General features: G+C 43.2%; 1 protein-coding gene across 1 annotated transcript in view; it reads left to right on the top strand.

Moving 5' to 3' along the window:
* Positions 1-1,433: 1,433 nt before the first annotated feature.
* The window catches only part of CTNNAL1 (catenin alpha like 1), a 58,390-nt gene continuing 39,215 nt past the window's right edge, over positions 1,434-20,608 (top strand). Inside the window, exon 1 of the mRNA XM_050306817.1 lies at positions 1,434-1,621. Within this exon, the coding sequence (XP_050162774.1) occupies positions 1,496-1,621 (126 nt within the window). The 5' untranslated portion in view covers positions 1,434-1,495. The remainder of the gene's footprint in view (positions 1,622-20,608) is intronic.

Genomic DNA, 20,608 nt, shown 5'->3' with positions numbered 1-20,608 from the left:
TTGTCCTTTATCTCATGTCTATGTTTCAAAATTGTGGATAAGATGCTTTGTGCAAAAAGGGTCAGAAATCTTTCTGAAGACACACAATGTTACAAAGTCCTTGATCGAAAACTCAAAAAAGCCAAAGACACCACTATAGAGTTGTGTTGTGCTAGAGCTGAGCAATCAAATACAAATCCTCTGTTCTGACCAGGAAACTAAGAAGTTACGTTAAAGTGATTTACTGTCCCAGACCCTACACAGGGCTTGCTCTTTCATACACAGCACTGCACCAAGTGACCCCAGTGCTGGGCTGGATCTGCTTCACACCTTGGTGGTTTGGATCACAGCCAGAAGAGCTCCATTCCCTTTCCACGATTTTGTGCAGACAAGCCTGTAGAAGAGCCAGCCACACCAAATACATACAGCCAAATCAGACCTGAAAGCATCCAGTTCCTGCGGCTTTGCAGATAGAGGGTACTAAGTAATGTGAAGAAATGAGTTTAGCCCATGCCAAACCAGAACAACAAAAATCCCCCAACTCACAACACAAATCAAACCATTTTTATTCTTTTGAATTACTTTTGCCGCCTTCTTGCTAGATCAGTCATAGGTGCTCTGCTTTAGCATCAGGGCTGGGCAAACCTGGATACCCATGACAAAGATTCTCTGAGAGCAGGTATGTGCCAGGTATGGAATACAAATCACCCAAAGCCAGGAGAACCCTTTTGACCCTTCGCCCTGAGGCTGCTAAGATGAGCTGATGGCGTTTAGTTCGAGACACCCATCAGGTCCCCTCCCCCCATGCTATAAAGTACGCGAGCCGTGACTGCAGCCCTCCCCAAAGAGAGAGCGCCTCTCCGGCTGCCTCTCCCTGGACCCCATACCGGCGCCCCTCACTTTCCGACCGGGACCACCCTTCCCGGGGTTCGCGCCAGCCGGAGCCGCTGCAAGCCCCGTTGCTGCCCGGGTGACCGGCCCGGACTCCCATCTCCTTGGGGCCACCTGAGCCTCTCAGCCACTGCCCGGTCCTCCTTCTCCACTCGGGCACGGACCCTCCGCCTGCACCCTCGGGCGAGACCGGCGGGGAAACTCCCGCTGGCAGCCGTGGTGACGGGACCACTCCCGGTTTCCCCTCCTCCGCCGGCTGCGGAGCGGGTGGGTTACGGGCGCGGGAAAGGAGGGGCACGAGGGTAGGCGGCAACCACCGCGATCCGGCTCCGCGGCGGGGCGGGAAGCGCAGAAGCGGGAGCTGCCTCTTTAAATCCATCCCGTCCCGAGGGGCGTGGAAGGGGCCGCCAAGGGGGGAGCGGAGGGGGGGGTGCTGAGCGCGCGCGCGGCATCTCCCGGCGCCCCGGCGGGCGGGCAGGGAACGGGAGAGGGGGCGGTGGCCGCGGGGGCGGAGCGGCGCGGAGGGGAGCGGAGAGGAGCGGAGAGGCGGGAGTTGGGTCGGCCGTGCGGGAGCGCGCGTGTCGGCGGCGGCGGCGGGCGGGGGTCCCGGCTCGCCTCCCCCGCTATGGCCACGTCCCCGTGCAGCAGCAGCGGCGTCTCCTCGTCGTCCTCGTCGGGACTGGGCGCGGACGCGGGGCTGGAGATCCGCACGCGCTCCGTGGAGCAGACGCTGGTGCCGCTGGTGTCGCAGGTAGGAATGCCGCCGCCAGACACCTGCACCCCCCCCATCCTCCGCCCCGCAGCCCCCGAGGGGCGGGCGGCAGCGCTGGCTCCCGCCGAGAGGCTCTGCTCGCCTCCCGCCGCCCGCTCGGGACGGGGCTCGGCCGCCGCCGCCGAAGTTTGCGCTCTCGGGTCGCGGCGCTCCGGAGCCCCCTCTGTCCAGCGGTGCGGGCGGGGATGGCTGCGCTGAGCCGCTCTCCCTCCTCGCCTCCCTCCCTCCCGCCTGTCCCGGGGTCCCGGCGGCCGTGGGCGGCTGGCGGAGCGGGGCCGTGCGGGTGATGCCGCTCGCACGTCCGTCCCCAGGCAGGCTCCGGAGTTCCCCGCAAGGTCGCGGGGAGCGTTGCGTAACGCCGGGCGCTGCGGTGCCGCCGGCGGGGCGAGCCCCGGGACGCCGCGGTGGGTGGCGGGCGGAGGGACTGCCCCGCCGCCCGGGTGCTCCCGGCTTCCCGAGCCTCCCGCCTGGCGGCTGTCCGCGTGGGAGCGCGCTCCTTTCCCCGGAGCTTGGCGCTGGCGAGAGCTCTCGCCTTCCAGGGTCTTCGGCGGAGCTTTGTGTTTTCGCGGTCTGGCTCGAGCGTTGCGGGGATTGGAGCTCTTACCGCGTCGCGGGGTAGCGGCCGATTTTTAAGAAGTTCAGTAATATGTAGACTGTGTCTGGATGACCTTTTAACGTCTTCCTCACAGTGCTAAATGACCTCAAGAAAAATAACAATCGGGCTTACCACGGTCTGCTAAGTAATTGTATGCCAACCGCTTCGGCGTTGGTGCGGTTTTTGTTGGTTTTTTAGTTACAAAGTCGGTGTTTGGCAATATTTAGTTACAAAATTGGCGTTTGACATACCCCGTAAAATTTTCTTTCTTGAAAAATAACGTATGAAAACAACACAGTGTTTGCTGGATGGAGTTTTTGTGCTTTGGGCACTGATCATTAAAGTTAACTAGTAAAGACCTATCTGTACAAAATCCTTAGGCAATATGTAACAGCTCTACAAAAATAAGCAGTCCTGGTGAGGTCGCGTTGTGTTTATACCATCACAGCCCATCTGGAAACAAATTGTGGTGAGCCTCCTTTTGCATTTGTACAGCTGGGCTGCAGGAAGGGTTTGTGATTGGTGATTGTGTTTCTGTACTTATCATGGTAATGTGTATTCTCTGTTTGGAGAAATCACAGTCAGTTCGGCAAAGCCTGAACCACTTGTTCCAAGGCAAAGTAAAGTTAAATAAATATGGAGACCTCTCATAGGAAGCTTAAGAGCAATCAGAAACACCTCCAATTGCAAAAGCTGAATTTAGTTGCAAATGTTAAATTCTTACTTTTAACAGATTTAAGATGTGCACATTCTTATTTCTCTGGAATACTCTTTAATAACAATGATCGATCTTCTCTGTGGGTTTGTTGGAGATGTAATATGTCATGAATAATTTTTCATTGACCACAAAACCCGTGACAGCATCTTCCAGAAGGGATAAGCAGCTTTCACTTCCCCTGTATGCAGTGTAAGTTGTCTGAGTATTTGTGGACACTCAGAGCTTACTCTTTTCCTATTAAAGGATTCCAGACAAGCATGTTCCCTTGAAGCATGAGCACTGAGCTCTGTTCAGATCTAGGCTGAAGTTGCTAATGGTGTCAGCAGTAGCTCCTTATGCTTGATTTGTAAAATGCCTCACTTACTGTAGTGGTTTCTCAGTTCTGTCTGTATTGTTTCATCTAGATTGTCCAGTAGTGATCTCATTGGCTGGCTTTGTTTGGGATTTTATGCAAAATGGTGTTTATACAGTACTTTGTCTCAGAATTTGTTTTTAAGATTCTGTGTAAGCTGTGTATGGCAGTAACCTTCAGGACTTTGGTTTTTTTGCTTGTGGAAATACACTTGCAAAGGCCTTTGTTCTTGATGTGAAGTTAACTTCACAGTTTAGCATTTTGTTAAAAGCTGAGAAGTGTGATACTTGTATACTACTGAAAAAAGAATAGAATGTTGCTACTGCTTTTCACTACTTATTTTAAGCAAAGAGGAAACAAAAGGTGCCCTGTCTGACAAACTCGCATTCAGTCTCTCATGAGGAGCTAAGTCTTTTCTTTAAGGAAAAACATAAAAGCTGCATTGATTCTTATTAAATTCATGTACTGTCAAGTACATCGTCCCGTTTTAATATTGTAAACATGTGTTTGACCACTTGTTCTCAGCAAATGCGAGGGTTGTTTTGTTTGATATTTTTTTTTTTTTTAAATTCTGCTTTGCAGCTGGATTTTTTTTTTTTCGTTATATACTATGTCATAACAGAGTATATTTGCTACCAGCAGTGGTATAAAATGCCTGTTTTTTCACCAGGAGAAATTACCCTTGGAGTCTGTTCAGACCCTGATGCGGCCCATTTCTAGAAGTGCCACAAATGACAAAAGAAGATGACAGATTTAAGCCGTGGTATTAAGCGTATTTGCTAACATCTCTTCTTCACTATCTACATAGCTGTACCATGAAAAGAATCATTGTGCAGTATTTTGCAAAGCATGTGGCATGCAGTTCAGAAAATATGGCTTCTGGGGTCAAACACCACAATTTTCTTTAAAATAAGTAGAATTTTCTTCTCGCAGATACGTGTCTTTAGTTCAGTGTCCCATGCATAAATAGTATGGCATTCTTCAAAAATCTAGACATTTCCTTCACTGCTGCTACCCATTTCCAGGCTAATTATTTTGGATTTTATGGTTTTTTTATGGAAAGTTTTTGGCAACACAAGTCAGGAAGGGTGTTTGAAGTGGTCAGTGCTGACTCATTTAATAACAAGTCATTTAAGCAGTTGAGGAAAGGCAAAGGCAGGGAAAAAGCACTTTCCAGGATGTGGTTCCACCTGTGACTTCCGCAGCTGTCCTTATGCACCTGGGTGCTGGTCTAGCAGCAGTTGGGTATCTTCACAGCTGTAGGAGTTTGTCTGTCTAGATCTGTTCTAAGGAAGCATTTCAGGAAACTGCAGAATAGGATTTTGTCAACCTTCACAATCAGATGCTTGGGAAAAGGAGGAAAGCTTTGAGCTCTTGTCTGTCTGGAGAAGAGAAGGCTCTGGAGAGACTTGTAGCAGCCTTCTAGTACCTAAAAAGGACCCACAAGAAAGCTAGAGAGGTACTTTTTTCAAAGGCATGAAGTAATAGGACATGGGGGAATGGCTTTAAGCTGAAAGAAGGTATGTTTAGATTAGATGTGGGGAAGAAATTTTTCTCTATGAGGGTGGTGGGACATTGGAACAGGTTGCCCAGAGAAGCTGTGGATGCCCCATCCCTGGAAGTGTCCAAGGCCAGATTGGGTGGGGCTCTGAGCACCTGGTCTAGTGGAAGGTGTCCCTGCCCTTGGCAGGGTGTGGGTGGAACTAGATGACTTTTAAGGTCCCTTCTGTCCCAAATCATTCTATGCTTCTGTATTCCCAAAAGAAGAAAGTCAGTTTTCATAGTTGAAGGTGACCTATCCTCCAGCATCCAGAGGGCAGACCTATGTGATTACAGTCAGCTGCTTAACCTTCAGAAATCCCATTTTGTCATAGGCACTTTGGAGAATGACTGGGTGCCCATATGTTACTGAATATGTTTTCCCAATTTTCTTGGTATAGGACATCCTGTCCTATAGCAAGGTTTTGGAATTGACTTGATCTATATAGTGAAAGCTTTTAAGCTTCTCTTTATTTTAAGTACAAAAAGCCCATGGTACCAATGCTTCTGAATTTTGTTGTTGTCAGTCTTAGATTCTACATAAGTTAACAGTGGTAAATGCCTTGACGTGGATAAAACAAACCTGTTCTTTACTATGGTATTGTTTCCTTGCTTTCTCTGAAGCTAGCTAAAATAATTCCTATTTCAGTAAATGTTATATAACATTGCATAATATTCTGTCAGTATTCTGTTTTTCCAGAAGTTTCTGGAGTTAATTATTAGAGCCCAAAGGACCAACAGCTGATGTTTTCCTACTTACATGAAAAGCTCACTGATGCAGTTTTCAGAGTGAAGATATAACTTCACAATAGCCATTGTGCATCGAACTACAGGTCTGTAGATAATCTGTAACCTTTTCTCCGTGTTTTTTTCTGGTCAATTAATCAGGGACAGATATGGGGGACAGTACTGTTTACCATCTTTATTATTGATCTGAATGGTGGGGTGATGGGCCAGCGTGTTCAACAGGCATGTGAGCTCCCCCACAGGGAGTTGGGGAGTGTCTGATACTGTGGAGGACAGGGTTGCTAGACAGAGGCACAAGCTGAAAAGATGATCTGACAGGAAGTTTGCTTATCTCTCCTCCCTCTTTATGATTACATGTAATAATCCATGTTGCAGTGCAGGTTTCTATGTAAGTCCATTGGTCATCTGCCTCTATTAAAGTATACAGTCATTTATTTTCTGTTATCCTTCATCTTCTCATCTTGCTGTCTCTTAATAGGTAAAATACTCATACAAAAGAACTTCTATTTCTTTCATAGACTTGCTTAGTGTCTTTTGAAATAGTATGCACTTTATTTCCTAATTTTCTTTCGCAGAGTGCCTCTTTACCCATGTGATCGGTGATGTCTACAGAGAAATCTGGTTGTTTTGTGAGGCAGGAATTCTTTTGAGTCTTTGTCAATATGTCATATTTATTCAGGTCTCCACTACTTCTTCCTAGTTTTTTGTATTGATTTGCCTTATACAAGTGTTGGGCAACCTTCATACCTCAACTGTCGATCTAGTTTTAAGCAGGAGATTGCATGAGGAGGTTGATATAATCCGTTGTATCTTTTAGCCCCTTGAAATCTTCGTGAACAACATCTAACGTTGGCAAGTTGTTCCAGTTCATTTTATCTAACACTTTCATAGCCTGTTCTGCAGTCACTTTGATTCCACAGATTCTCCGAGTACATCACTGAGTACATAGGTACATTCTGGAGTGGGGATCACTTTGCTTTCTTTTGTAGTTGAGCACAATTCCGAAGAGCTGTTCTGCTCTGTTCTTATTTTCAGTCAAAGGAATAGAACAAAACTGTGGTAAGGAAGTAACTGAGTACGTCAGGGTTATAACTCCTGAAGAAATGGACTGTAATAGCTGGTATTTTACTGTATCTTTAGTGGAACTGATATTATTCTCCATGGTACTGAAAAAGCATGAGCTGTCCAAGAGAGAGATTTTAAGAAAAGTGAAAAACTGTAGATATAGAGTTCAGTATGCTACTGTTCCATGACACTGGTCTTAGAATTTTGTCTGTAGGCTAGCAGTGTCTTTGGGGAAACTGTTTTGTGGATTCATTGACTTGGAAGTCCTCAGATGGCTTCTTCAAATACATCAGTAACAAAACAAAAACTAAGGATGATGTGGGCCTGTTGCTAAATGGAGGGGGGACCCTGCTAACAGAGGACGCAGAGAAGGCAGAGTTACTGAACGCCTTGGTTGCATCGGTCTTCACTGACAAGACCAGCCCTCAAGAACCTCAGACCCAGGAGGCCAGGGTAAAGGAATGTTGGAAGGAAGGCTTTCCATTGGTCAAGGAGGATTGAGTTAGAGAACACCTAGGTGAACTTGACATCCATAAGTTCCATAAGTCCCTGGGCCCTGACAGGATGCATTGTGAGTGCTAAGAGAGCTCGCAGATGCCATAGCAAGGACACTCATGATCATCTTTGAAAGGTCACAGTGATTAGGAGAGGTGCCTGAGGACTGGAAGAAATCAAATATCACCCCACTCTTCACAAAGGGCAGGAAGAGGGACCCAGGGAACTACTGTCCTGTCAGCCTCACCCAGCATCACCTTGGGAAGGTGATGGAGTGCCTTGTTCTGGAGACCATTTCTATCCACATGGATCACAAGCCGGTGATCAGGATTAATCAGCTTGGATTCACTAAAGATAAATCAGGCTTAACCCACCTGATTGCCTTCTATGATGAAACAAGTACCTGGATGGATGAAGGGAGAGCAGTGGATATTGTCTACCTCAATTTCAACAAGGCTTTTGACACTGTCTCTGACAACATCCTCATATGCAAATTCAGGAAGCGTGGACTGGCTGTGTGGACAGTGAGGCGGATTGACAATTGGCTGAACAGCAGATTCCAGAGGCTCATAATCAGTGGCACAGGGCCTAGTTGGAGGCCTGTCATTAGTGGTATCCTCCAAGGTACAGTACTGGACCCAGTATTGTTTAACTTACTCATCAGTGACTTGGATGAAGGGCCAGATGCTTCCTCAGCAAGTTTGCTGACGACACAAAGCTGGGAGGAGTGGCTGATACCCCCGAAGGCTCTGCAGCCCTTCAGAAGGACCTTGACAGGCTGGAGAGATGGGCAGAGAGGAACCTTCTGAAATTCAGCAAAGGCAGATGCAGGGTCCTGCACCTGGGAGGAAATAACCTCATACAGGCTGGGGGCATACCTGCAGGAAAGCAGCTCTGTGGAGGAGGATCTAGGGGTCCTGGTGGACAACAAGCTGTCCATGAACCAGCAATGTGTCCTAGGGGCCAAGAAGGCCAGTGGTATCCTGGGGTGGACTAGGAAGAGCACTGCCAGGAGATTGAGGGAGGTGATCCTACCCCTCCTACTCAGCCATAGTGAGGCCGCATCTGGATTGCTGTGTCCAGTTCTGGGCTCCTCAGGACAAGAGAGACATGGGACTCCTGGTGCAGGTGCAGTGGACTGCAGTAAAGATGATTAAGGGACTGAAGCATCTCTTGTACAAGGACAGGCTGAGGGAACTGGTCCTGTTCAACCTTGAGAAGAGATAGCTGAGAGGGGTCCTCATCAATGTGTATAAATATCTGAAAGGAGGGTGCCAAGAAGACAGAACGAGGCTCTTCTTATCAGTGGTGGCAAGCAATAGGACAAAAGGCAATAGGCAGAAACTGATGCACAGGAAGTTCCACCTGAATATGAGGAGTAACTTCTTTATTGTGTGGGTGGAACAAGTTGCCCAGAGAGGTTGTGGAGTCCTCTACACTGGAAATATTCAAGAACTGACGACCCAATTCTGTGCAGTGTGCTCTAGGATGACCCTGCTTTAGCAGGGAGGTTGGACCTGATGACCCACTGTGGTCCCTCCCAACCTGACCCTTCTGTGATTTTGAGGTGATGGGAAAGTACTGGGTTGCTCGTGTTGTAACCCAGTAGCAGCAGAACTCCAAACAGCAACTCACACTGAGATTTTCAGTTACCTGTAGATGTGGACCTTAATATGCTCCCTTGCAGAAGAATATTTCCTCTGGATGTGTTAAAGGAGCTTCACAAGGCTTATTTTGTTTTGGTTGTACATGTGTGGCACTCTTCTAAATAGAAGCATCTCATATACTCTGGACAACATCCATAAAATTAAGAAATATGCATAGTCTCTTTCCCTTCCTCAACTTCAGCAGTCAGTCCAAGCTCAGATCCATTTCAACTTATTTGCATTCCCCATGCAGCAGATGCACTGACAGATTTGTTCCAGCAAGTCCCTTGGCTGCCTTGTTTCACTGGGCATGTTTTTGGTACCTCCAGGTCTTTCCCTTTCATATGTCTAAGGTGCTAAAGGGTTCTTACACTGCTGGCTGTTGCTGCTCCAGTATGGTGCCAGGGCTTACGTGTTGCCCCTTATGGCTCTTCTTGATGGATGGGAAAATCCTTTTTTGGAAAAAGTTGTGTGATCCATGTTTGTCTTGAACTCATTGCTTTTCTCAGTGCACCTGAGGAGGGGGAAAAAAAAAAATCTGAGCGCAATCCTTTTAAAATGCTTCTTGGGACCTAGTCTTTGTTTTTTTGGTTTCTTCAAAAATCCTGGTAAGTTGCAAGCTTTGAGAAGTTACCCTGTTTTCCAGAATTTTCTCCTCTGCAAATTAACTTGGTACTCACTTTAGACTTGAAACTTGGCACCACTGTTGAGTAATAAAATTATGAATTGTGGTGTAGAAGCTTGCGTTATAACTTGTACAGAGCGAAGCAAGCCTCCTGCTAAACTCTTCTTAGTTTACATCCTGTACTGCAGTGAAACTGCCGTGGATGCAGAGTCCTACGCTCTGACTGCTGTGAGTCTGGAAGCATATGGTATGCTGCCTGGGCACAGAGTTGCACCTTGTTACTTTCAATTAGTCACTAACTCACTGTCCCTTTCCCTGTAGTTCCATAGGTATTTTGGGTTAAGTTGTGAGCTTCTGGTTTGTGTTAAGCATCTTCCACTCCATACAGGTTCTTTTTCTGGTAGCAGCTCAGCTGGTACTCAGCCTACACTTGGTGCTCTGTGCCCCTAGAGTAGCCTAATTCTTTCTCTTGGATTTATGCAGAAAAATTACTCTTAGGAGATTGTCATCTGGAGGTAGAAAAGGTGATTATTTCAGTAAAAGTATCAATTGTATTTCTTGGCTGATGTGGTTGCAGTTCTCTTTTTACAGAGAATAGTTTTGAATTGACAGCTTTTAGTCATTGGAGTTAGATTGTTATGAAAAGTGAAAGAGAAATACAGTCACGTACAGTTGTGGTTTTTAAGGTATACTGTGGAAGCCAGGAGTACCACAGAATAGACTAAAGAAGTAAGTTAAAATACTGTTAAAATTTTGTTACATTAATAATTAATGATATTACTATCACTAATGTTATTCTGCTTTATGAAGAAAATTACACTTGAACGTTTTATCACATGAGCAGTAGCACTGTCATGAAACAGCTGTAGTTTCAGACTTCTTTTTCTGTGAACCCTTGGACAGTGAAATTGGCTTTAAGTTAAGCTTAGCTATTGCTTTATAAAATTCTGTACCTTAGTCTTTGATGTCATAAATGAGTCAGACTAGCATTTCAAGTAGCTGAAGGAAGATGCTTTTTACTGACATAACTAAAAATCAATTGCTCTTTTTCAATGGAATCTTACCTTTCATACTTCTGAGATCTGATTAATGACTTTTCTACAGATTAAACAAATTTTTGTAGTTCTCCACTAGAATGACTATTAAATCAAAACTGCCTCTCTGTGATCCTGCACAAGAAGAATTAGAGCAGCTTTCTTGCTATTCAGCATTGTTAACAGATGGTTTTAGACAGATTAGGTAGGGAAATCCCCAAAGGATGATTTATGAATTAATGATCGCAAACAACTCTGATTATAGTTTAGTAAAACTGCTGTATGATACTATGAGCCTATGGCTTTCTGCATGGATTTATTTTATGTTTCTTAATTCATTGACAAAGTGTAACCCTTGCTAGCTAGAACCTTAAATTCCTTAAATTCTTTTTTTTTTTTTTTACTCACTGAGTTATATTGCACTCCATTAATAGCCTTGTTTAAAGCTAATGATGTCAGTGATCAGTGATATAGTTTCTAGTGCCAACTTATTACTAATTCATCTACTTTGGATACTGAATGTTTGATTTTTTTTTCTTTATGCATAAGATGAATTCTCAAATGGTAAGATAACTCCTAAACATTGGTTATAGCAGTAATGTAGGAGCAAAGCCTAAAGTTCTTTCAGATGTATATGGAAAAATAAAAAAATTATGCCGTTGCTTTTGTCTTAGAGAAACATGTTTGCATTAAGCAGAATGAGTATAACCATTTAGAACCACGCAACTCCTGTATTTTCAAATAACAATAAAGCAAAATTGTTTTGTAATAACATAATTTTGTAAACATGGGTTTTGTGATGGTTATTTTTGTTTGTTTATTCAGAGGTGTGAAAATGAAGTAGAAGGGTAATACTGTCCAGTGTCGGAAGTGCTTACCATGTAGGAGTTAGATTGGGGTATGGAGCGCTCCCTTTTAGTTATCAAAGATTTTTGTATTGTATCTCCATGTTACATTTAAATGTTCTTAAATTTTCCAACCGAATGAATTTTTGTTGTCCTTGAGCTCTTCAATGAAGCAATCAAAAAAGCATACAGGCACTTTAACATAAATAAGGTGATAGTTCCTGGATTATATGAAGGTTTTGTTTTGCACTCCTGTAGGTGCATAGCGGTTGGATTTGCATAGCCTTTTCCACAGCACGCTGTAGTTCTCTATTAATCTCTAGAGCAAGTATGTGCTTTTCAAAATGGAATACCAGGTGTTGCTCTGAATTGAAGTGTATGCCAAAGTGCTGCTAAGGAAACCTTCTCTGAAAAAAGGCTGTAGGAACCCTCCTGGCTGGCAACATTCCATGCAAGGTGGATTAAATGGCTGGTATTCATGCCATGGAAGCTGCCTGTTTATGGAACTAAAAAGCAACTTTTGCTGCATCTTCAGGAGCCGATCCTCTTTTGAATAGAAAGACTTCTCAATTGGTGATACTAATATGTTGTCCCTGCTACATTCTTTATTACAATGTCTGAATTTTTAGTTCCACAACAGTGGCTTTTTTTGGAAAAAGCAGCTCAGAGCATTGTTTGCACAAGTAGTAGATGGTTCGGTACATTAACAAAGGTAAGTTAGGGAGAAAAGCCACAATTAGCATTTGCCAGTCCCTGGTTTTGAGGTTACCTGATCGTGTTAGTAAATTGAGTTATTTCTCAGACATGCATCTCTCTGGTGGTGAAAACATGTCTGCATTTGTTCTGACCACATTTAAAAGTACACTTTAAACAATGAACTTCCCTCTGAGTTGGGTTTTCTTAGGCTTGATCAAGCCCAGGATTTCTACATGCAGAATGAAAAAAGGTAATAGCTTTGTTTATGAAATCTACCCTTTTGGGTAAGAAGTTAGTGAACTGGAGGGCAACAGGAGCGGGAGGAAAATGTACTGCCTTGTGCACCTCAAAACCCAATTATTTGGTCATTTAGCTGATGTTCACCTTTTCTAGTGAGGTAGTGGTGCATTTCAGCAAACTTCAAGGCAGTAGTTGAGTTAAACAATTTTACTTCTGCGTGCATTTTATGATAGGTAAACACATGTTTTCTGATGTTCCACGTACTGGTTGATGTGTGTATTATATATTCAGAAGAGGTTAAATTGACTTCCAGTTTGAAAAGCTGTTTTTGCCAACTTGTGTACAAATTTCAGTCTGTGAAATTCCATACATCTGTATAAAAAGAGAATAAAGCTTTATCTTGAATTGTCTGAAAATTACGGTCTTTATAATGGTCACTAATTTCTATAGACATTCTGAAGGTACCTTTTTGCAGGGGAAGATAGGGCAGTAGTTCCTCTGACTTGGAAGGCATGCGGCAATAAGAGTAAACAAGGTAGCTTTGATCAGTGGTCAAGCCTCACTGAGCATTTTCCAGCGATCGTTTTCTTATCTTCCATGTGTGGAAAAAAGAGGGGAGGATAGCAGCAGTGCAGGTCAGGTACTTTTCTGCTTCACCTCTGCAGATCAGTGGGGATTCCTGATTTTAAGGAGTCTGTGAAAAGTTAACATTAAAAAGAAAGCATATTTCTTCTCTTCAGTAGTGTTACTTCAGTAACATTGCTAAAATAATTCAGTCTTCCACATAATATCTAAGAAGGCTGCAAGAATATTGAGAGCTGCGATCATTCCTTTTCGGGGGGGGGGGAGGGGGGGGTTTGTTCTTGATTTTTATTTCTCCCAAGTTCCTTTTCACAAAAACTTGCAAAAAGAAAGAATTGGAAATAATTTAATCCCAATGAAGAAAAGAAGTTCCTAAAGTTTCCAGTTTTCATTGCTTTGAGAAAAGAACACCCCAAAACAAATCAAAACCCCAAACAAACAAAACTAACAAATAAACAAAACTCCAAACAAACAAACAAAAAAAGTCACTCAAATCCCCAAACCTAAGATAACCCACACTCAAGGAAATAAATTGGTGTCATCAAAATACTACGCCTCATTTGAACAAGTTCATCTGTATCACATTTTGGATAATCATTTTCTCAGTGGTGCAGTTTGGATCTTGAAATTTAAAGGCCCTTCGTTTTCTAGGAATGCATTCAGCACAAAGAAAGGGTATTCACTACTATAGTACACTCTTGCTGTGAGTCCTTTCTTTTGATCTCTTAAAAATTCCAAGAATGTCTAACAAGTACATAGTGATGGTACTAATAGTCTGAGGTGTGTATTTCAATTTGAAGTTGTGTGCTCTTCTCCTTCCTGAAGAACTTTAAAAAGAGTGGGTTTTAAAGGAGATAAACAGGACTGTTTTCACACTTTCCAGATGATATTTCCATTTGTTGAAGCTGTTGTGCTTGTGAGAAGTACATAATTAAATGTTGTAGTGTTTTAAAATTAAATGCACAATTTGCAGTTCACCAGAAATTCTGGTTACAACTGCATTATGGCTGGTGTCACATTTGCTTGTTTCACTCTCACAATTTTTTTAGGCAAGTAGATAAGTTGGTTGCCATCAGATAAAAAATATTAGGTCAGGCATACCAGATACCGGATCTGATTTGGTAGCGCTGCTCTTGTGTTGCTTGACAGCTTCTACTTGTCACTGCAGGTCCTGGATTGTTCCTTCACCTTTTCAGAGGTGGCTTACCAGCTTGTTAGACACTGCATGTGAAAGTTAGCCTGAGGCTCCGCTAAGCGTGTCAGCGTTTGCCCACAGATAAGTGAACCAGCTTACAGGTTGTTAAAGTTGTTTATTTAATTTGCTTCCCTGAAGGCTTTTATGAAAGATGTGTATAAAAGCAATGAGAAGGTATTCTAAAGAGCCTTCAGGTAAGGGTACAACTACAATAGTCTCAATGCAACAATTCTAACAGTACTCAGGAGTCTTGGACATGCAGCATATTTGTACTGCCCTTCTAGCCACCAGTGCATAGGCACTAGGAGGAAAACACATAAACAGAGGGTAGCTGGATCACACCACTTGTTGGAAGCTGGTTTTATATGCAAGTGTTGACTCAGGGTCCTGAATAATGAGTTGAGGACTGTGTGACTTCTGCAAGAAGAGTTTGGTTGCCCCTTTGAATAATAACATATTCAGTTGTTCATAAAGCAGTGGCAGCTGTCTCAAATAATGTTTTCAGGATACATCCAGTATGGGTTCTTACAGTTAACTAGTGCATTAGTAATTAATGCAGATAATTCTATTTTGTTTAGTCTTTTCCAACCTTCTTAAACTTTAAAAACTGAGTTTCTACAAAGTTTATTTGTGCAATTTTTCTACAAAATGAAAAGAGATAAAGCTTTCCAATTCTAAAAACTGAAAACATTAACTAAATTTCTAAAATGTATTTTATTACTTGAAATAATGGAAATAATGGAAATAATGGGGAAAAAAAGGCATTTTCTACTAATGCCTGGACAGGCATCTAATCTTAACAGACTTCTGATTTCTAGGACAGGTAAGCAGGTAGTCCTTGTTCACTTCTCAAGATCCCTGAGGCTCGTCTTGTGATGAGAAGTCTGTGTGACAGTTCTGCTTGTAGCCCTTATGGACAGGATGTCAAATGCCAGCTGCTGCCTCTCTGCTCTCTCGCATGCATGGCTATGTTCTGTAGCAGGTGTGGATTTTGGAACAAGATGTGCTGCTCTCAGGCTAATGAGTCTGAAGACCTGGTTGTCCTTAAGTAGTATGCAAAAGCTAATGAAAGACAGTACTTAAATTTTAATATTACAAGTTCACTTCTGCCTTCAGTCTCAAGATGAACTAATGAAAGCGCAGGCTGTGTGGGAAAGGCTTTTTGACCAAGATTTTTAAATGCTCTATCAAATGCAACCAAATCTACCATACAGCACTCTTCCATTGTAGAAACTACCTGAAAGGAGGTCATAGCAAGGAGGGGGTTGCTCTCTTCTCCCTGACAAGTAGTGACAGGACAAGAAGACATAGTCCTAAGATGTGCCAGGGAAGGTTAGATTGGACATTAGGAATAATTTCTTAACAGAAAGGGTGAGTAGATACTGGAGTGGACTGCCCAGGGAGATGGTGGGATCACCATCCCTAGAGGTGTTTAAGGAAAGACTGGACATGGCCCTTAGTGCCATGGTCCAGTTGACATGGTGGTATTCAATCATAGATTGGGCTCAACGATCTCAAATGTCTTTTTCAATCTGATTGATTCTGTGATTCTTCCCAAGTATATAGTGCTACTGCATTTTCTTAGCAAAAGCTTTCCATTCTAGATATTACATTTTTTTTCAGAAAGGAATTTTCTACTATTGTGAAGTTAATGGAAGGTAGAAAGCAGAGAATACACAAAATGAAAATAGGAGCTGTTACTCTAAGGCTGTTAATCCTCAGGCATAGAGATAACATCTTGGGTTTTTTCTAGCAGGAAAGCTGATTAATGTGAGTGTATTGGGCTTTTGTGACAAAGTTCTGATGACAGGGGATGCTACAGGGATGGCTTCTCCAAGGAGCTGCCAAAAGCTTCCTCTACGACTGACAGAAAATGCCAGCTGTTCCCAAGATGGACCTGCCACTGACCAAGGCCCAGCCCATCAGCAACGGTAGTAGTGTCTCTGTGATAATTTACTTAAGAAGGGGAAAAAAACACCTATGCAGAAGTAGTTGCAGCCAGATAAGGGAGGCGTGAGAATATGTGAGACAAACAGCTCCATAGATGCCAAGGTCAGCAAACAAGCCAGGGGAGTAGGTGCTCCAGGCATTGGAGCAGAGATTCCCCTGCAGCCCATGGTGAAGACCGTGGTGAGGCAGCTGTGCCCCTGCAGCCCATGGAGGACCCCACACTGGAGCAGGTGGATGCCCAAAGGAGCATATGGAGAAAGGAGCAGGTTCAATGGCATGACACTACCAGGCACTTATGCTGGAGCAGTCAGTTCCTGAAGGACTGCAGCAGTGGGAGGGATCCATGCTGGAGCAGTTTGTGAAGAACTGTAACCTGTGGGAAGGATTCATGTTGGAGAAGTTCATGGAGGATTGTCTCCCGTGGGAGAGACCTCACGCTGGAGCAGGGGGAGGAGACATCTTTCTGAGGAGGAAGCAGCAACAGAAACAATGTTTGATGAACTGACTAAAACCTGCATTCCCCATCTCCCTTCACTGCTGGGGGAGAGTGGGTAGAGAACTGGGAATGAAGTTAAACCTGGGAAGGAGGGAGGGGTGGGGGGAAGGTGTTCTTAAGATTTGTTTTACTTCTCATTATCCTATTCTGATTTGATTGGTAATAAATTCAATTAATATCCCCAAGAGAGGCTGTTTTTTGCCTATGAGGGTAACTGGTGATCGATCTCTTCCTGTCCTTACCTCAGCCCACAAGCCTTTCATTTTATTTTCCTGTGCAGCTGAGGAGGGGAGTGATAGAGTGACTTTGGTGGGCACCTGGCAGTCACACAGGATCAACCCACTACATAAGAGGTAGTAACAAATACTGCTCCTTAGAGTCTAAATTATCCTTTGTACAATGCGGGCACTTCCCTAGGGAAGGAGATGGATAGGGTATCTTCCAACGCAGCTTCTTAGTTTAACTCTTATGTTTGTAGCAGTGGCTGTGAAATAGCTACATTTCCTCTGGTTTTATTTATAGATGTCTATAAATACTTCCTGAAACCCAGTCTCTTAAGTATCACTTAATTCTGTCATGCAAGACTTAATTACACTGACAATAAATAGACATTAGAATATTTTTAGCTAAGCGTGCTGTCATGATGCTTCCTGTGCATGAGCGTATAACGACTTCAATGTCAGTATCTGAAGGCCCTCAAAGAGATCCGAAAATTCTTTGCTGCTCAAAAGCTGCTCAAAAACTGCCGCAACTGAACTTGTTTCCTTTAAGATGAAGTATATCGTGATACATTGTGACTGTATGTGTTAGTTTTGGTAAAGTTCTTGGGAAAAGGCCGTTATTTTTCTGTGGCTTCTTGTAAAAAGTGACAAAAGATTGTAACTGCCAATTTCTTGAGACTGCACACTCCTTAAACTGATTGTCTCGAATCTCGGATAAGCATTCCATGGCAGCAGTGTAAGAGCTCACATTAAACAGAGGGTGACTACCATCAAAAGGACTGTTTCCTTTCTGGGACCTGATCAGTAAATCCTTAAGTAAACAGCATGTAACGTATTACTCCTGTTCAAAGAGACTTGCAGGTAATTTTTTCATCAGTTAACTCCTGTCCAAATACCACAGACATTGGTCACTGGGTAATACATGATCAGAATACAACAGATTAAATATTTGGGAGGTGCTAAGCTTAAAGGAGGGCTTAGATGATGTTCTGGGACTTGAAGTGGTTTCCTTAATGTAAAAAAAAAAAATGAAAGAAGTACAGCAACAACAACAGTTCTGGTCAGGTTGCAACTGGATGGGCTGCTGGGGAAAAGCAATTTCTTGTAATCTGAAATAACTTAAATGCTGCACATTTTACTAGTTCACTTTTTTATAGGTTGTTAGGGTTTCTTTGGAGGTAGATGATTGTTGGGGAGAAAGTTCCTTGTTAGGTTTCTTGTGGGTCTTTGCTTTTCTCCATTTAACCTGTCTAATTTATCCTTGTTTTAAATGTTTATAAGTCAGGAGCAAAAACTTTGTTTATCCTTCATTGTAGAAGCCTAGCTTATTTGCCTTTTAATGCTCATTGCTGTATTTTGTCCTGAGGCAAGAGTAGTATTGTGTGCCTCTACCCAACAACCCTTCAGTTTCGCTGCCTAGGGATTTTATTTTTTATTTTTTTTTACTATGGTCTGAACTGCTAAATAATCTTTGTGCTGCTTATTAGCATCTCAGGTTCATTCAGTTTGTCACTTAACATGCTAGTGAAATTCCTCTCCTTGCTCAATTAAGAGCTTGTTTGTTAGCTTTTTAACTGATTGTTAATTACCTGCCTGATAAGGTCTTGAAAAGAATCTGAAACTGCAGTTGCTGTTGCCTCTGCTTTTACAAAACTTTATTTGAAATGGAGGACAAAGCTAGAAATACACCTGTCACTCTTCACACTTCATGATAGAAAGAATAAGATACTTCTCAGAATTGCACATTCTCCTTGTTTGTATAGCAATGTTTTCTGCAGGTGGCAGGTTATGAGAAGCCCATCTGTGTCTGAATAGCTTTTCTTGTGCCTTTGACGTTATTAAGCATTTTACATTTGGTTTATGTCTAACTCATGATTCTAGAACCAAAACCAGCCCTTTTTGCTTTAGCTGATCTATATTTTATATCTTTCTCTTTCTTTCATCATGACCTACCTATTCCTTTTTCAGGACTGTTTGTTACTGTTTTATAGCAAACATCCTATGCAAATCTATTATCAGTACAGTCTGCATTTGCTACATAATGTTGATGACACCTGAAATTGGTGTTACATGAACCTGTTTGTTGTGATATGTTTCAAACTTCTTGACAAACTTCTGTTTTAGTTTTTTTCACCATGCTTGTTTTTAACTGGCAATCCATAGTTTTTGACTTTTCTGAAAAAAAAAAAAAAGAGCTCAACAAACTTCCCTCCATGGTAGTTACTATAGTGGCCCTAAGTTAGCCAGTCAGAGAAGAAATTATATTATCCATCTAATAATTCATTATTCCAGGAGGTATTTGCAAAGGCTCAGCTGCTGTGTATAACCATAGGCATCCAAGCTGAGTTTAATTTGCGTGTACAAGCTACTCCACTGAGTGTCTAAAGTAGGTCATAGAATCACAGACTGGTTTGGGTTAAAAGGGACCCTTCAAGACTATCTAGTTCCACCCCCCCAGCCATGAGTAGGGATACCTTCCACTAGGCTAGGTTGCTCAAAGCCTCATCAAAGCCCCAGATTGTTCAAAGCATGTAGCCTTGAACTCTTACGGTGGTGGGCATTCACAAGTCAGGGAACCTGTTTCAGTGCCTCACAACTTCTGTGGTAAAAAATTTCCTTTAAGTCCAATGTAAACCCACCCTCTTTTAATATAAAACCATTGACCTTTCTACTGTCACTATAGGCCTTGGTAAAAAGTCTTTCTTCGTTGTTATTCTAAGCCTCCTTTATGTACTGAAAGGGCACTGTAAGGTCTCCCTGGACCTTTTCCAGGCTGAACGACCCCAGCTCGCTCAGCCTGTCTTCATAGGAGAGGTGTTCTGTCACTCTTGATCATCTTCACTGCCTTCCTCTAGACTCACTTCATCAGGTCCAGCTCCTTCTTATGCTGGGGGCCTCAGAGCTGGATGCAGCACTCCAGGTGAGGTCTCACCAGAGTGAAGGAGAGGAGGAGCATCAGTCCCTTGACCTGCAGGCCACACGTTTTCTGATGCAGCCCAGGATGCAGTTGGCTCGTGGGCTGCGAGCACATGTCAGCTCACATCCAGTATTTCAAGCACCAATACCCCAGTCATTTCCTGGGATTGTTCTCAATCCATTAATCCAGCCTGCATTGATACTGGGGATTGTCTCAGCCCCAGTGCAGGACCATGCATTTGGCCTCGCTGAACTTCATGAGGTTAACATGACACTGGTGACAGACCTGTCAAAACAGCTCCTGATTCTTGCTTAACCTTATGGGAAGGTGGGGGGTGGGGGGAGGGTATGCGTTTGTTTTTTCTCCTGCAAAACTGAGGATGCCCTCTGAAGAGGGTGGTAAAGGAATAATAGAAATGCAAAAAGGCACTCATGTTTCTGGAAGTGTTTTGTAAGATTTTAATAAAGCAGTTTAAGCTGTGACATCTTCATGATTTTTGTTATTTGCATACCTCTGCAGTCACATAGGAATTAAAATAAATGCCCTTGGTGATTTGTAAGAGACAGTGGGATTCCTTTCACTCTGCAGTGTGATTTGCATATGCATTTTTGTCAGGGTTATGCAGAACATGTTTAAACTTTTACTGGCGTAAAATGCTGTGGGAGGTAAACTTGCAGCCAGTATGTAAATTTACAGTTTGTCTTAGGCCAGTGTTATTTTGTATACACTTATGAGAAGTCAGTAACTCTATGACTGTAGTATTAACCCAGTATTGGGTTGCTGTTTGCTTAAAAAGCAGTTGAGGAAAGAAAGTTGTGACCCTCTATGAAATTGGTTTTGCTCAACTTTTAGACCAATGCTCTCAGTAGGCTTGCTGGTCATACCTAATCAAGAATTCACCAGCTGGGATTGTTAGATTTTGACTGTTTGTTAATTTAATATACCTGAAGCATCTACAATGCAATGGAGAGCCACATAGTGCAGCTGGTTGTATTATCAATTTCATAT

This window comes from Myiozetetes cayanensis, unplaced genomic scaffold (assembly GCF_022539395.1).
Source record: "Myiozetetes cayanensis isolate MyiCay16 unplaced genomic scaffold, myiCay2020 scf1, whole genome shotgun sequence".
NCBI classification, from domain to species: Eukaryota; Metazoa; Chordata; class Aves; order Passeriformes; family Tyrannidae; genus Myiozetetes; species Myiozetetes cayanensis.
This window is presented reverse-complemented; position numbering and strand designations above follow the sequence as displayed.